Source organism: Pinus tabuliformis, chromosome 6 (genome assembly GCF_031772625.1).
Source record: "Pinus tabuliformis cultivar Carrire ecotype Pingquan chromosome 6, CPIR1, whole genome shotgun sequence".
In the NCBI taxonomy this organism is placed as follows: Eukaryota; Viridiplantae; Streptophyta; class Pinopsida; order Pinales; family Pinaceae; genus Pinus; species Pinus tabuliformis.
The window spans coordinates 1,608,980,647-1,608,999,450 of NC_142292.1; the positions used below are offsets into that span (position 1 = coordinate 1,608,980,647).

The following is an 18,804-nucleotide window of genomic DNA, read 5'->3' on the forward strand; positions in this document are numbered from 1 at the left end:
ACATTGCAAATCAAACATTCGTTGATCTCTTGCCACTTGTCATTAACTCACATTCTAAAGCAATACACTATAACTCAAGCATAAGTTACAAGGATTGAGACTTTCTTTTCATTAATGCATATATAAAGTGACTTTGCTTTATTACAGAACCCAACCGTTTACATGCAAAACATTCTAAGATCACTTAAGAAAGCCATCATTAATCATTAACTTGATGGATTGCATGCAAGCCTTCACCAAACTAAGCACTGCGAGAATCTGTCACCACTTGCTACCATGAGATGCTATCTTTAAATTATTAAAAGAAAATATAGTATCTGAAATATACATTCTTTATAGCCTTAACGATTTCAGCAAAGCTTGAATCGCTGAAAATTCCCCTTGTTACTATTGACACAAACTCAACAATTTCCTGTTGTAAATTTGTTTCATCAATTATTATGCATGATGAATGAATATTAAGGTCCCATCAGGCAAAAACATCCTTTTAAATTCTCATATTACTTAAAATATTTATTTAAGTTCTTAAACCAGAGCGAAGTATTATTTAGAAATATGAAAAAAATTAAAGAGAATAATATTTCAATACTGATCCTTTCTTTTCTATAATCAGACAAAGGGGTCACTTTAATAAGGATAGCTTTTGAAAGAGCAGGAATTTCAATGTTTAAGTTCACAGGCAATTAAGGACCTTCATATTTTGAATTGGTGGAGGACAGAGGGAATGGATTGGAGTTGAGGGAAAGATAAATATAAAAAACGCATATATGAACAACATAAAAATCATAATTTTAAAACATGGTAAGAACAAAGAAACGCAAAACATAGCCCAAAAGATGCTACCTTATCTATTCATGATAACTAATTACTTATCAATACTGTTATACTCAGTGCGATGATAATAATATGATTACTCCATCAAGTACACTACGCTTTGTCTGTATAATGACGCAATTGAATTTCTTTAAGTTGTTATATGTAACCAACTTTAACCAGACAAAGCAAGTCAAACAAATCCTATGCGAAAAGAGCAACCTTTATTATCACACGGCACAATCTCTTTCTAATAAAGTACATGCAACTATGGTATCACAATCAAGTCAAAACCTCTCTAGGCAACAATAAATGGTAAGACTATTTGCATGTACTCCTCATAGGTCAAAGTGGCTGTACCAACATAACTCTTGTCTTTCTCCTTGAACTTATCAGTAAGTCCCTGCAGTAAGTGGACGTAGAATATATCAGAGATTAATTCCAAAAATAAAAACATAATACAAAATCAAAAATTTATATTCAGATATATTTCCTTTCTAGTGGATTTGCTAAAATGAAGTGCCCAACGATATCTGCAACTACTTATAATTATATTTACAGCCACTATCCATTATCACTTCCCATTTTTGTTGCTTTGACAGAACAAGGCATCTTGCTATGTCTAACTGGGACATGGGTAAACTGGTTTTCCTGAAATTTACCTTAACAACAAGGCTGCACCTGCACATTCAAAAGTGATACAGAAATTCTAGTTAGAAAGATATCAAAATGGGTGCCCTCAAACTTTGTCGGTTCCCAGTAAGCACCCCATCTGACATATAATACCCCTGAATAATTCATGAACCAGTATGCCCATGCTTTGGCTCCATGATATATAATTCTTGAAATATTATCGTTCACTTATGAAATACAAGATGCATTTACCAACAAAATGAAGAAGAAAATTCCTATTGCACCATAAAGATATCAGCTTTAAACCAAAATAACGGTCCTTTGGTAGATACCTTTATAGCATCATCATCCATTGTTTTTTAAATTATACATCATAAAGAAGTCCTGATTGAAATGCCACAGAACTTACTCTATGAAGTTATCATAATCAATTCCCCTGGATTGGCCTGTCTTGTCATATTTTGAAACCAGAATTTGCAAAATTGTTGGTGATACCGAATATCCCAAACTAAGAAGTGCATCTCGCAATTCCATCGATTCAATCTTCCCACTACGATCTCTGTCAAACCTCTCAAAGATTGCCTGCATTTATAATACCCAAAAAAAAAAATGATTTGCAATCTTGGACAGAACAACCTCGATATCTCTATCTAATTAATACATTTTAAGTTGCAGATGAAGAAACTAGGCTCAAACAACAGGAAAATATGTAGCATAGCAAAGTATTCACATGTCTAAGTGGGAAATATTAGACAATGCTTTAATTTTAACCTTTTAACTGAAAAAAGATCATTACTTGAAATAGAATGCACACTCTATAGCAACAGGTGTTTCATGGCGAGAACAATTACTTAACAGGTACATTGAGGCAAGCAATTAAACTAGACAATGAGCCCAGTCATTGTCACAAAAGGTGTCCCTTGAATATCACATTTGTCAATCTCAGGGCCCCCACTAATTAGTGTTTATGTTTACTTCTATGAAGAAAGAAAAAATGATTTCATGCCAACCATGTGAAATAATTAAACAACGATGAGACTTGGAAGAATATGGTGGAATGACGAGGGAGGATTTCACCCACCTAGGCTTTTGAAGCCACAATGAACACTATGAAGTCTAAAATGTGTCAACAGTATTCATGCAAGTCTTGCAAAACTGCAGTAATCAAGCCAATGTTGCAAAACTGGATTCAGGAAAATCTCAGCAAGCATAAATTCGGAAAAACAAGGAAAATTTGTCACCTCGGAAACTGGGAAAAAAATTCAAAAAGGTTGTGAGAAATTGTAGAGTTTTGTAACACTGATTCATGGACAAGAGTTTTCAATATAACCAACCACAAATGACATCTACCAAATAAATACAAATAATATAAATCAGGAGTTGTTCAAAGATAATCTAGTCTATAAAATACTTAATGATAGATGAAGAACTACGAGATACACAGACTTTTGGATACTCTTCGCATACCAATTGAAGCTAGAACTGGAGAATTTAAGTCAAAGTAATCATCATTCATAATTTATTGTCATGGTTCAAACTTTGTTTGATGCCAAATAGTACTGCCAATTTTCTTGTTGCAAAATATTGGAGAACAACTCTAGCCAATATTTTGAATGAACTTTCTAACCAAAAGACTAACAGTTTTTTGAATACGAATGCACATACTCTGTAGCAATAGGCTTTTCATGACAGGTCCTCTTACATACCAGGAATAGATGAGGCAAGCAATTAAACTAAAAAATAAGGCCCCCTCATTAATCACAAAAGGTGACCCTTGAGTATCATTGTTCTCAATCTCATTGGTGTTAATTTTCAGCAAACCTAGCACCCAGCAATTCATTGATCTAGAAGATTACAGATCTACTGAATGAAAGCACAACTAGATTCTTAACTTAGTGAGCGGAAGCAAATTTCACACAACCAATCTCAAACAGAATGACAGAAACAGATTCTGCCCAATCAACGGTTCTTCATTAATATTCATAACTTACTTACGCTACCGTCCTGGGATAATGGCCCAACTAAGAAAGATTACAGATATAAAATCTTTTGGATCTGATCGAGCAGATCAGGGCCTAGATCGGTCATCAGTCTCCTTGGCTGATCCAGATCTCCAATGCTCCCTTCTACACTTCCTCGAACCCGACACACTAGAGTATCACACTCCTGACTGAGATGCCTTTCTCAATGTCTTGTGATGCTGCCATGGTGTGTCTTCTCTCCTTAGCTTTGATTTTATAACTTTATAGAGATGAATCCCTAACCCTAATCTCCAAAGTGATTGACAAGCCCTCCTACCTTTCACAGTGCTCAGCAGTTGGGGTTCTGCCACTGTCGTCTAGATAAGATCTAGTAGTTGGGGTTTCTGCCGCCATCATCCAAATCAAATCCAGCAGTTAGGATTTTGGTTTCCACAGTGCAGATTCTTTGTGCAGTTAGGGTTTTGACCACTACAGACCAACTCAAATTTTCACTGGACATTTTGTAGTATCGTGCATTTTGGATTTCGGTCGCCGCAGTATTAATCAGCGAGGAGTAAGACTCCTTTCAGAGTAATTAATACAAAAAACAAAAACAAAGACAAAAAAAGTCGACGAGTTGAACGCAGTGGTACCATTCGCCTATAAGCCCCCCAATTTTCATGCAATCAAAAGATTTTTCCAGGAGCGCCTTCAAGTGACCCACATGAATAGATCCTGAGCTCTCCCTCTTTCCTACCATACTACTCTTAAGTAAACTTAAAATTTGACTAGGGCCAGTATATGACAGGTACCCGGCTCAAACTATGGCTACGGAGCAGGTGGAAAAATTAGAGAAACAATTCTAGGACTTCCAGGAGTCCTTTGATGCTAAAGTCCAAGCAACAGTACTAAGCGCCTTGAACAAGGCTAAAGAACCCATGGGGGATGAGCACAGTATTGATGCCTACGTAGAGGGAGAATCCAGCCACTGCCTTCATTTCAACGGGGGTCACCAATATTCGAGCCACAAGACACCCAAGCTTGACATGTACAAATTTGATGGCTCTAACCCAGCAATATGGGTGGCGCAAATGGAACAATATTTCCAACTCAACAATATATGGGATGATGATACTAAACTACATGTGGGAGCTCTTTACTTGGACCAAGAGCAATGGAAATGGTGGCAATGGCATTAGAAATGTTATCCGGGAGGCCAACTTGGAACATGTTCTCGAAAGCCATCTATGCCCGTTTTGATAGGGAATCTCACTTTTTGGGATGCCTCACTAAGCTTAGACAAACTAGTACAATACGAGACTACATTACAGCCTTTGAACAATTTCTCATCCGGACTAAGGGCCTAGGAGATGCCTTTTACATGGAATGTTTCATTAGCGACCTAAAGGAAGCCATCCAAGCCAATGTTTGAAGGCATCAACCGGGTACTTGGTTGGAAGCATGTCGCAAGGCCTTAGATGCAGAAACTGCGCTAAATGCCCAATCCAACCATCGAACTTTTGCCCCCCAGGATCATCCAACCCAAACACTTCAGGTTCAAAAGATGTCGCCAGCAGAAATAGCCGAAAGACAGAAACAAGGGCTATGCTACCACTGTGATGACAAATACTCCCCTAGACATAAATGCAAGGAACCAAAATTCTTTCAAATCAATGCTATTGAAAACAGCTCCGCAAATGAGGATCTGTCAACTGAACTGAATGAGGAGGAAGAGAGTGCACCTCAAACAGCAACAGACATTGTCATGGATACTACAGATCCACTAGATGAGCCAGTTATCTCACTCCATGCCTTAGCAAGCATTTCTTCTCCACAAACGCTCAAAATCAGAAATTTCATTAACATAGGTCAGTGGTGGTGTTGATTGATTGCCGCAGCACACATAATTTTGTCCATAAGAGGGTAGCAAAGGTCGTTTATTGTTTTGTGAGGGTGGTATCTAATTTCCAAGTCCTTTTTGTCGATGGGCGGACCATGAAATGAAGGATGTTGTGAAAATGTTAAGCTTCATATGGTGGATTATCACCTTAAAAACCCACATGTTTGTCATTGAAATGGGTGGTTGTGACATTGTTCTTGGCGTTGAATGGCTCCACACACTGGGCCCTATCACCATGGACTTTCAAGAGCTCTATATGAGCTTTAAGCAGAATGACCACACTCATACACTGTGGGGACTCCAAGCAAGTGCTCCTACTATCCTCAGCTCGCATCGAATGGAGAAGCTTTTAAAAAAGGGCCATCATGGGGTAATAGCGCAATTCAATGCCATCCATGCCATTGAATCCACTCCTGCTAACATTCATCCAGATATGCAAAAGGTATTGGATCACCACCAACGGGTTTTTGACAAACCCAAGGAGCTTCCACCCTCTAGGGGTGAACATGATCATAACATCCCTTTTCTTCTAGGGACCTAGCCACCTAATGTACGCCACTATAGATATCCTTTTGCAAAAAAGAATGAGATTGAAAAAATTATCAAGGAACTCCTCAAAGCAGGTGTTATTTGTCCCAACACCAACCCTTATTCATCCCCGGTGGTCATAGTTTAAAGAAAGATGGCGAATGGCACATGTGCCCAGACTTTTGGGACCTCAACAAGCTCATGGTAAAGGTCAAATCTCCTATCCCAATAGTTGATGATCTACTTGATGAACTACATGGTGCCAAAAATTTTACCAAACTAGACCTTCACTCAGGCTATCACCAAATACGGATGAAGTTGACCTTCTCTCCCCTCACTCTGCCCATACCAGCTTGGATTGAAGAGGCCCAACATGAATGGTCCTCCCACCCCTCTGTCCCAGCACATCAACAGGTTACGAGTAGATCCCAATTACTCAAAAGGTTACTCTTGGAAGAATGATATTCTTTGCTAGAAGGATCGCGTGGTGCCCTCCCTGAACTCCACCCTCAAAACTCGCATCTTGGAAGAGCTGCACTCCTCACCCATCACAGGACATTCAAGCTTTTGGAAGACTTATGCACGCGCACGACGTTCTTTCTTTTAGGCAGGAATGAAACACGACATTCTCACTTTTGTAGTTGAATGTGGAGTCTCCCAGCGCAACAAAGGGGAAATGACCAAGCTACCAGGCACTTTACAACCCTTTGTCGCTACCTGCTTCCGTTTGGATAGATGTCTCCATGGATTTCATTACAGGTCTCCCAAAGTCAAGCAATAAATCAATCATCATGGTGGTTGTTGACAAACTTTCCAAATATGCTCATTTTTGCGCTTTACCACACCCATTTACCCTGACATTGGTGGCTCAAGTTTTCATGGATCAAATATTCAAACTACACAGCACGCCGACTTTCATTGTGTCTGATCAAGATCCCACTTTCACCAACAATTTTTGGCAAGAATTATTCAAGCTATAGGGCACGAAACTCCAAATGAGTATCGCTTATCATCCCCAAACAGATGGCCAGACAGAAGCAGTCAACAAATGTATGGAGACCTATCTACAGTGCTTCACTTCAGACAAGCAGCGTCAATGGGTACAGTGGCTACCTTTAGCTGAATGGTGGTATAACACTAACTATCATAAAGCCACCAAGATGATGTCATATGAGGCAGTGTATGGCCAACTTCCACCTTCACCAGCTTCTTATCTCCCAAGATCTTCCAAAGTGCAGGCAATTGATAAGCTCCTTCAGAACTGTGCCACCATGATAACTCATCTCAAAGATAATCTCCATCAAGCTCAAAACCGGATGAAGCAACAAGGCCAACAACACCGATCAAAGAGGTCATTTCAAGTGGGTGACCAAGTGTTTTTGTGACTCCAACCTTATAAGCAGACCTCTCTCAAAGAAAAGGGCTGCCAGAAATTAGCCCCAAAATTATATGGGCCTTATCAGGTAATTCAACGTATCGGCATCGTCGCTTACAAACTGGCATTGTCGGCCACTTCAAAAATCCACCCAGTCTTCCATGTATCCTGCCTCAAGAAAGTTGTGGGGAACAATTACAAGGTTCAAACAGTTCTACCAAAATTGGACGAGGAAGGTTCACTTTGGCTCAGACCCGAATAGGTCCTAGATGCTCAAGAAAGACATCTTCGTGGTTGCACGATCAAGGAAGTCCTCATCAAATGGAAAGACACTTCTTCGGAAGATGCAACATGGGAGCCCGCCACTATTCTTCAACAGTTTCCACGGCTTCAGCCTTAAGGACAAGATTGCTTTTGAAGGGGGAGGGCATGTTAGGGTCCAACACTAAGCCCTTTATTTATGTAATAAGCCCAAGGGGCCTCGTTAGATAGCAAAGAAAGTCTTGTCGAGTTTTATTGTAATTGAGCTCTACTTTGTTGGAAATTGCCCCCTCGAAGAGGCAAAAGAACATTGCATTATGCTTCTGAATCAGTGTTACTTGGGAGCAGGAATGAAAGCGGGGAGCGGGAGCGAAAACGGGTGTGGGAGCGACATTTTCAAAAGCTCCCGATATAGGAGCGAATCCCTGAGCGTTTTTATATATATATATATATATACATATATATAGATATATATATATATATATATATATATATATATATATATATATATATATATTTTGATACACATATGTCAACAAAAACATGTAGAATGATGAATTAGATATAAAAAAAAAACATAAATTGAACCATATAACAACAATCATCTAGAAGTTATAATCTTCATCAACCACGTCCACAAGTTAGTAACATACAACATATTGAATCTCACGATTCTTCAATCTTAAAGTTTCAAGCTTTCAAAACAATATATAACATTTATCATCATTGATCACCAAAGTTGTACTTGTAAGCTAAGTGTAACCATTACAACAAATAATATCTAACATGAAATGAAATGTTATAAAATGAAATGAAACAACTTTCAACTTTCATGAAGGATCATATTCATAATTCATTACTAATGAGTTGGAATTGCCAACTTCAAACTTAAATTGTCATATATTGTTTAAAAAAATATCATAATAAATATGAAAGAGTCAATAGTTATAAAAACTACTAGAATCTCGAAATGACAAGTAAATCTATTATCTATTGCTTATGCTTGGGCCTCTTGCCACCACGAGAAATGTATAATTTTTTCGTCTTGTTGGAAAATCAGGATCTTTGTCATTAATATCACCCTCTAAGCATTAATATCCAGAGGTATCTTTGGCATTACCTCTGTATCTGTATAGGGATCTTTGTCATTAATATCACCCTCTAAGCATTAACATAAGATAGAAAAAGCATAGCATGTCAAGTCAAGATTTTGTTTGAGTGATGCCTACATTTTTAGGAGGGTCATGATAGAGGAGTTCGACAACCAATGTCACTAACATCAAGGTACATAGAGGGATTGGTGCTCTTGATTAAATACGAGTTCCATACCCTAATACATGACAAAATTCACTGGAAACGTTGCAATCCTGAAATCCTGAAAAATTGATAAGTCTGCTGGATTTTGAATGAAATCTAAAATTCTACTTTCTCCATATGAAATCCAATGAGGTCGGAACCACTCTCAAACATCCTGAGTCATTTCATGGTAATGTTAAATTCTTAAAGTAAAAGGATGAAAATGAATATTAAGGAGAATGTCACTTTTACTTTAAGAATTTAACATTACCATGAATCGCATATCAATACTAGGGCCATAGACTTGATCATTAAGCTGCCCCACTCAAAACTTATTTGTTTCTTTGAAAAAAATTGCATTTGGAACATCATTGCAAAAAAAAAAATTGCAAAAAAGGCAAAACACTCTCAAAAACGCTCCCGAAAAGATAGGGAGCGTTTTTTTTTATAGGGAGCACGCTCCCGAAATCGCTCCCTTTTCGGGAGCGATTTCGGGAACGCGCTCCCGACCCGCTCCCGAGTCGCTCCCGCCCGAAGCGCGGATTGGGAAGGGGATCGAGGGGGTGGGAGGCGCTCCCTCGCAACACTGTTCTGAATAATATAATATCTTTGCAACTTGTCTCATTTCATGTGTTATTTCTGTGTTTCTGGCAATATTGTCCTCGTATGTCTGGCATTCTAATATTATTCACAGGTCAAGTGTATAAAACAATAGCTAGGGCACTATCCACCATGTGCATACATCAATAATGAACTCCCAAAATAACCAAAGCACTCAAGCAATAAAGGTGGGATGATCCTCAAATGCTTGGTCAAAATGCAGCAAAAAATTTCCCACGACAAATTTTAAAAGCACCATAACTATGTCAATTCTTACGTAATATCCATTATAACCACATTTTGGAAGCCCAGTGACCATTTTGGATCTAATGGCATTGATCTAGTAAAAATCTGGACAATCTGTCAAAACATAAAAGATATTTGCTCCTCACGCTAGATCGCGCTCAAAATATGCAATGAATCCCACATAGCGCACACATGTGGATCAGGTAGGTGACACATTCCTCCTAAAAATAACATGTAACAGTGGTCTCCAAGGTGTATCATCATCTAATTATGTGTAAGTAGCTAGATTCCCCCAACATCAAGGTTAAACCACCTAACTCATCAATCCTCGTCGAAAATGCCAACAACCAACCATAGAAAAGGGTATGGCCCCTTCCTAGCCATAAACAATGATATAAGTGATGAGCTATCATACAAGTCTGACAAAGAAAATCAGTGTTCCATCTAGAAGCTCTTCAAATGTGGAAATCCATATGCTAACCACTTTCTCTAACAGCCAAGGTATACATCACCGCTCCCAATGCAATGACACCACACTCAAATGCAATGTCACAACTCCCAATGTAGCGACAATGCTACAACTCCTAACCCAATGTCATAACACTCAAGGCAATGGCACAATTCAAAATAAAAATCATACTCTCGATGTAGCATCATGGCTCCTAATGCAAGTGTTGCAATGCCCAAGGCAAGTAGTAAATGGATCCCTATGCGTCTACACAACGCCCAAGGTAAGGTGACCCAAAGGTTGCAATTTGTATAAGACTATCAAGATGAGTCATGAGAAGCCATCCTCAAAGCACTAGGGTGCTCCAAAACAAACTCAAATAAGTCAACTATTTGTTGTGAGGGCTAGGCTTACCTCAAAATAGCTACACAAAAAGAGCATTTCACTAGGAGTGAATAGTCCATGTCATCATAAAGTATCCCATGTGTCAAAACCTTTCAAGGACACTTGAGTGCTTAAGAGATATGAAGTGTACATCCATCACAAAGTGCAATCTCAATGTCAAAACGTGTAGAAAAAGCCAAACTCTCTAGCATTAAAGCAATGAGTGGCACATGGAGTACGTTGACCACTCAAAACATGACATATCACCAAAACTATGCTCTATAGGGTGCACTCTATGAAGGTTCTTGTTTATTTTGTCATAGTGTCACAATAGGAACATCACAAACACCTCTAACACTAGAGCACTCTCACTAGCAAGTACAGCATCATCATCCATGAGTACCAAGAATCTGAACCATTGATGTGATGGTGTCACAAAAACTTAGGCATACCCACTATATGAAAGGAGCTCATCATGTAGCAAAAGCATAGCATCAACCAAAGAATCTCATAATCATCAACCAGAACATGAGATGAATCCATAAGACCTAAAGATCCATCAATCATAGATGTGCAACAATAAAGATGAACCATCAACAAAGGAGAAAACACCATCCAAAAATGCTACCTCCAAGTCAATCCCAAAAATCCATGAAATAAAATGATGCACAACTAAAATAGCCTCTACCAAAATTCCAACCTTTGGAAGGCTATAATTACCAACCACCCAAGAAACCTCTGAGACTTGATGAAATCACATGTTAAATCATTGTATCAAATGTTGGATAACAAATACCACAATGAATACAAAGACAGAATTTTCCTTGTTATTTGTTCCTCTACTACCTTTCAAATGTACCCTTTACAAGAATCCCAATGTCGCGATTGACCACATTTTTAATAACTTAGAGAACGATATTGCTACCATGAAAATTAAAAAGTATATTCTTCTTCTTGGAAATTTTAATGCTAAAACTAGCAAGGCTCAATCCAACATTCTAACTCATAATTCTAACCACAACCCATTATGTATACAAGACAATGCTAACATAACCCTTAAATACAAAAGAATCTATGAAGATATTGAAACAAATTCATATGGCATTGAGATTATTGGGATGGTTTTGACTTACCCTAATCATTTGTAATGGGATGGATCACTAGCCTCACTTGCATTCACGAGATGGATAAAAGTGCCAGATTATGTGTCTACAATTCAACTCAATATCAATATTGCATGCAAGGAACATCTCAATGAACCTTTAAATTGTTCACATCAAAATTCAAAATACGAACCAATTTTTCATCAAGTAAACCAAATGCAAATTTATTTGTATATAAGTTGTGGATAACAATGATAAAAGAATCCTCTGGGGGAAGGCACCAATAATGAAATGGAGTTTGCAGCACTGGAAAAAGGGTTGAAGATCCTCCAAACTAATCAAACAGGCAAGGCAGTAATTGAAGGACACTCAGAGGTGACCATTAATGTAGCCAGGAGAATCCAGGGAAGAACGCCAACTAGCAAAGTAACCAAACATTGGCGACTGTCCAAAGTCACAGACAACATTGCCAAAATGATCGGGGCAATGAAAGGACTCATCTTTCATGCAGTAAGGCGTAATGCCACTTGGCTAATCATGGGATTGAACACCCCAACGAAATATGGGACAGTTGTTGGCAGCAGGTCGACAACCCGCAATTAAAGAGCAAGTGCATCCAGCTCTCACAATTGGATATGGTGACGACAGTGGAGCCCGTCCGGAGGGTCGAATAGACCTTCTCCATAATGGCATGAACAGGCTGACTAGGCGTATACCATTTATTCCAAGCAGCATGCGAAGGACATACAGGATGAGGGCAACCATGAAAGCAGCAGGTGACAAAGATTTGGGCAGGGCCATAATCTGGAGTGATATGAGCCGCCGAATCATTACAACGACCAAGGACACATGGCACATTTCGGGGCATGCAGGGCGCGGCGACTGTAGGAGGGCTCAATTATCCCAAATCCCAAACAAAAATCCTTCACGTCGCAATAATGGTGATCAGACGTGCAAGTTGCACAAATTTATCCGATCACTCGCCGGAAACCTCCCCGATTTTGATTATATAATCACTCTCAATTACCCAACGACAGACATTGTTTCTGTGGATAGCATTCTCGTCCCTCCTCTTTCTGCAATTAACGATCGAGATTCTGCTAGGCAAGAAAGCAGCACTATGGCTGGGGAGACTAGCCGCAATCAATCTGCCAACAAAGATTTGCAGCAGGCCAAGGAGATGTTCGAGAGGCGAACCTCGCAACGAAACAAGCGCAGAATTATTGATTTAGAGGCCACGGTCAAGGATGAGGAAATCAAACTCTCTGATCAGCAAATCGAAAATGAGGTCGACTGGATCCAGGACCCGGGAACTCCCAGCACCCGGGCCACTCAGTTCGTAAGAACTCAGGCAGAAGCTTGGCGAATGAAGACCCTCCTTGCCAAAGCCATGGACGTCCAGGGGGAGCACGCGGATCAGCTGCGTAAACTCAAGCAGTTTGTTGAAACTATTGCGCATGATCACATGGCAGTGGTGGAAAGCAGCGAGTTCAAACTGAGTGCAATCCAACAAGTCGACACCATGACGAAGAAACTCACTGTGTTGATCAAGATTCTGCAGCAATTCATTGGGAAAGACAACAAGCCAGCCGACGAGCAGAAGACTGAACCTTCAGGTGACCAGCAGGGTGCCTCTTCCAGGCCTGGGCAAAGCTACATGACAAAACCCATCATCATCAGGTGCTAAATGCATAGAGTTGGAGTTTCAATTAAGTGGAAATCTTCATCAGTTTGACTACAGGATGAGGTGGCATTTACAAGTTTACTTAGAGCAAGTTAGTCTTCAGTCTTGATTGAAGGAAGAACGATTTAGTCTCCAATGTTGATTGGAGAAAGAACAAGTTAAGAACTCTAGTGTTGATTGGAGAAAGGACGAGAAGAACTCTAAGTAGCTCTTAATCAGAACTCAACTTCTAAAAGAGAACTAGGCCTCCTTGCATGTTCGAATTCGGTATATAAAGAGGAGGAGAGAGGCAGAGGAATTTGTAAGTTTTGTGCACAAGGTTTGTGAGACAAGATAGTTCACAAGTTTGTGAGAGTATCTTTGATTATGGAGAGTGTAGAACTTGTGTCCTAAGAAATAGGAGATCACAAGTGTGCTAGAATTTAGGAGATTGATTGTGCGCATAGCTTGTGTCCCAAGGAGTAGGAAGTCACAAGTGTGCAAGAGAATAGGAGGAATTGCACTACAAGATAGGAGCCAAATATGCGCAAGGAAATAAAGGCAAATTTGCGCTAGGATTTAGGAGCCTTGTATGCACTAGGAAATAGGGACCTAGTGCGCAAGGATTTAGGATTCTTCCAGTGCGCAAAGATAAAGGGGAAGAGCGCAGGGTTTGCAGAGCAAGCCAAGAAGGCAATAGAGGAACAGTTGTGTGCTAGAGGGTTGAGATCAAGCAATGATCAAGGCAAGCTGATATCAAATGTATCAGTTAAGATTTGTGAGAAGAAGCAAAATGGTTTATCAGAGACAGGTTGCTTTGTAGTAGATCCAATTGCTCTAGAACAATCAATAAAAATACCACATCAAGGAAACAGGTTTTAATTGTTGGGTTCCCTGAGAAAATAAGTGTTAATTTGTGTACATGTGTTTTTATCACAGGTGTTTTATTCTACTGCTTCTAATTTGTTAAGAAACTCTATATCTTCGTGAAAGTAAATTTGGTTTCACTGTTCAGTGCCCTAGTTTTCAGAAATTCACTAAGTAGTTGTAGAGTTTCATGGAAATTTAACAGTGCATTATTTGTGTACAAATTTCCTAGTTTTGGGCAATTAATTCAACTTCAAAAATTTCACCTTTCCTAAAGATTTCCTAAATCTTAACCCTGTGAGTTTTCAAAGTTAAAGTTGTTGCGAAATATGATAAAGATTGCACAATAGGCAATATTTCACCTCTTAACAACCCAAACCAATAATGTTATCTAAGAGAAAAGATACCAAACATGTGTCCCAATAAGGCTCAACCCTCTAGGCCAAGCTTATCATACAAAAACCAAATCCAAAATTCACTTATGGTAGCTAAATATGCTCTCTTCAATATTAATGCTAAATCATTCAACAATTTCAACTTGACTTATGTCAAATCAGCTTGACATACAAGCGTTGAGTATTACCAAACCATGAAGATATAGATAGCGAAAAATCAAGTATGCAATAATTTTTTAATGATGGACCACTTTATATATATATATATATATATATATATATATATATATATACATATATATATACACACAAAATTCATGTACATACCATAACCTCATCGCAAGTCTAGTGCAATCCTCTAGCTCTCAACTCTAGTTAGCAAAAACCCAAAAAAGACCTAGCCAACACCAAGAAACAACAAGCAAGCATGACCCTAGAAAGTCCTACAAGGAAAGACAAATTCAATCATACATTTTTTGCTCTCAACCCTGTTGTCTTGCTAAAATAGTGTTTTTCAGCATTTGAAGTTACTGTTGTAGCCCCACTTCCAACAAATGGAGTACTAACAAGCACTGAAGAAAATGGAGGGAAAACAACACCAATGGGGGCATTCCTCTCTTTCCTCTGATTTTTTCAGAATGCCCTTGATGATTGAGCCATGATTTCTATGGACTGAGGAAGAGAATGGACTTTTATAGGAAAAAACTTGAAGAACGGTGGATAAATCCACTTGTCAAACATTTGGAATCCCTTCTAACATTGCATAATAACCATCAATTGCACTCTAAAACGTCTCACACCTCCAACCTCTTAAGTGAAATTACCTCAAATGAAAGGGAAAACATGTTTTTATATGTTGGGGGCCTCTTTTATAAGGCCCATAGTGAGGGCACATGTATGACACATAGGATACAAGACATGGGCCCTATTTGGATGTATCTTGTTACTTAGAGCTCAAGTGATAAGTGTCAAATAACGTAATTTGTACAAGTTGCAAAGTGAAACTGTTTAAGCCTTGGTGCATAATAATAACAACTTGTGCGAGTTGTGGCACAAGAGGATAGGGCACTTGCATCACAAGGCATTGTGTATTCCAAGGGAGATAGTCACAAATCTTCTAGAGTTTAGTACTGAGCAGGATGGTGTATGCAAAAGGTGCACACTTGGCAAGCATGCCAAGGTTGCTTTCCCAAGTAGCGAACATAGGTCTAAGGGGATTCTAAACCTTGTATAATTGGGATATTTGTGGAGCAATGTCAATAGCATCCATAAGAGAAAGCACATATTATGTTTCCTTTATTGATGATTATTTCCCAAGACTTTGGATCTACTTCTTAAAGGCCAAATATGAGGTCTCTGGCAAGTCTCATGAGTTCAAAGCTCTAGTCGAAGACAAAACAAGAAAGAAGATCAAAGTCTTGAGATCAGACAGTGGAGAAGAGTATATCTGTAAGGAGTTTGTGGGTTTCTACAAGGAGGCAAGAATCAAGAGGGAGCTAACAATTCCATACAACCCATAGCAAAATGGGTTTATAGAGTGTTGACCACTCTATGTCAACGACCACATAGCAATACACCATTATTTCGCAAAAGGGATCTATCATGTGCAAGTGTTTGCATCATTCAGATTTCATCATCAGTCGACAATTTGTTGAAGATGTAGACGCATTCTGCATGTTTATAGTGTAAATGATCTTAGTAAGACCATCATGTATGTAACAACCTAAGCAAGCATAGTATTCTAGTGACGATTTCTATCCTAAGAGGTTTTTTGTCTCACTGATTCATCTATCTCTAGACACAAATGATCGACAGAGTTTTTCCCTCCAACCTCACCCTAAAGCTAGAGTGGATTTTGTCATCAAAATATTAAGTGAGTCCTAGTGTTTTTTATTGAGTCCTTGTAAATGTAATTTGAGAATAATCCTAGCTAATTGGCTAAATGATTTTATTACAAATTATTTAGTCTACTAGATCATATTTTGAGTCGCAGAATTGAGTAGATTTTTTAGGGTCTATAACAAACAGATGTCCCCCTTTCATGTATTAAATTGTAATATCTTCATATGAAAAATATTTAGTGCATGGTCCCTCATAATTAGACACCATGGCTAAATATTAGAGGATTGGGAAAAAAAATTAATCCTCTCATCAGTCAATTAATTAAATTTTCTGGCAAAATTAAATTAGAATCCTAAAGCCAGAAATTTAATTAATTTTGTGTCCTAGGTCAAATTAAATTCTCCAAAGGTAAAATTCGTGGGTTTTAAAGAAAATATTTTTGGAGGTCCCGGACCAAGGGAATATTGAAGAAATCAAAAAAAATTGGACCCTTGGGCCTTGTTGGTTAAGTCAAAGTCACTTTTTTTAAGAAATCAACTCAAAATAATTAATTTTGAGTTAATTAAAAATCAATTAAATGAAAAATTCACAATTCCAATGGTGATAATTAAAAGTCAATTAAATCTTTATGAACGGTCGAGATTAATTTGACAGGGATCAAGCCAACTAATCATTAGAGAATTTATCTATAAATTAGAAGTTGGTGTCAGTCTATTGGATCTGATCATTGAATGGTGTACTAGCTCTTGAAGCTCTCATAAACTTTTCTGGAATAATAAAACGCAAAGTCTTTGGGGTCTTACTTGATGGCAGTGTTCCTCTATGGTATCTTATGGTAACGTGTGTTTAAATTTTGTTGATCTTATTTATAAGTTGTTGGTTAATAGCTCTTGTAGATCAATTTATTGCACAGGTATCTTGCTTAAATTGTTGGGTTTTAAGATAGCATTAAGATTTTTATTCGATTAGCAAGTATCTCCAATCTTTGAAGATTTGATTGCTATTTTATACCTCTATTAATTTGACGGCTTATATTTTAAGTGTGCAAAAGTCATCTTTATTCAGAGATTTTGGGCGTTTGGGGAATTCCTTGGTTGGACCAACCGACTCTCGAAACTTGGGATTTAGAGAGCCTTCCGGATTAAAATTTTGAGATTATCTAACGATCCATTTTTCTGCAGAGTGCTTATGGGCTAGTACCTCATTAAAAAATTTAAATATATTTTATAACTTGTGCACAACTGATAGATCTGGCTAGGAAGAGCTTTAAATCTACAGATCTGGGAGCGGAGTTGGACTCATACTCCTCAGATCTGATAGATCTATAACTCATTTGTATAGATCTGAAATTATGTTGTATAGATCAGAGATTTTTTTTAATTTGGGTGTTGGGGTTTTATTTATTTTTTGCGTATATCGAGATCTGGGTATTTTTGTTTTCAATTTTGCAAGTGCAAATCTAAAGGAAAATTTTAATTTGGAGCCAGATCTAGACCTTGGAGGGCAAGATCTGGCCTTAATAAAAATTAGCAAGGAAGATTATTCAGAGAACTTTTTTCTAAGGGTTTCAAATTTAGATCGAAGGATTTCATAAGTTTTTCTGAGAACAAATTTGAAGCAGAAGTATATCAATTTAAAATATAATTTTCTAGGAAATTTTTTAAGGTTCTTGGGCTACCATTCATTACTTTGAAACCTTCAAATTTTGTTGCTAAGCTCTTTGTGTTTTTCCTTTCTTTTCCTCTGCTCAAAATCTTTTTTCTTGCTGCGTTTTTTTTTCATTTGTTGCTGCCAAATCACAACCCTCTTCTATTGCGTTTTTCTTCTTCCCCGTGGCCTCCTCATTCCCTCATCCTCCTAGAGCCTCCTTACTGTCTCTTCCTTTCTAGGAAATTTTTTAAGGTTCTTGGGCTACCATTCACTACTTTGAAACCTTCAAATTTCGCTACTAAGCTCTTTGCGTTTTTCCTTTCTTTTCCTCTACTCGAAATCGTTTTTTCTTGTTGCGTTTTTTTTCATTTGTTGCTGCCAAATCGCAACCCTCTTCTATTGTGTTTTTCTTCTTCCCTGAAGCCTCCTCATTGTAGGAATTTACAGGGTAAGTTCCTCAGAAAGAACACCAAAAGGACACCGCTCACAACCAGATCACAGATCAATACACCAGTATTTTGACGTGGTTAAAACCCTCAAAGAGGGAAACAGTCCACGGCCTGTGCCAACGTGGCTACTACAGGCAATTTATTAATCAAAGAATGAAATTTTACATAAGCTTCTCTCATGCACGGATTACCCGAACAATGACCCTCCATGCGCTTTAAATAGAACTCATGGACCAATCGGGTGTCAAGCCACGGATCAAGTGTCAATAATACCGAGGAGAGAATGAACCGTCGGATCACTACATATCGTGACCGTCGGATTGTAAGTTACAAAATGTACAACGGTAAAGAAACACACTTTACCTAACTCTACACTAGACCAAGTTGAAC

At 38.3% G+C, this 18,804-nt stretch overlaps 1 protein-coding gene across 1 annotated transcript in view; it reads right to left on the bottom strand.

The window, feature by feature from the left end:
- Nucleotides 1–825: 825 nt before the first annotated feature.
- LOC149265037 (calcium-binding protein CBP-like) overlaps nt 826–18,804 on the bottom strand; it is a 30,466-nt gene continuing 12,487 nt past the window's right edge. Inside the window, exons 3-5 of the mRNA XM_089429099.1 lie at nt 1,856–2,028; nt 1,476–1,494; nt 826–1,216 (exon numbers count right to left, since the gene is read on the bottom strand). Coding sequence (XP_089285225.1) covers nt 1,112–1,216; nt 1,476–1,494; nt 1,856–2,028 — 297 coding nt within the window. The 3' untranslated portion in view covers nt 826–1,111. The remainder of the gene's footprint in view (nt 1,217–1,475; nt 1,495–1,855; nt 2,029–18,804) is intronic.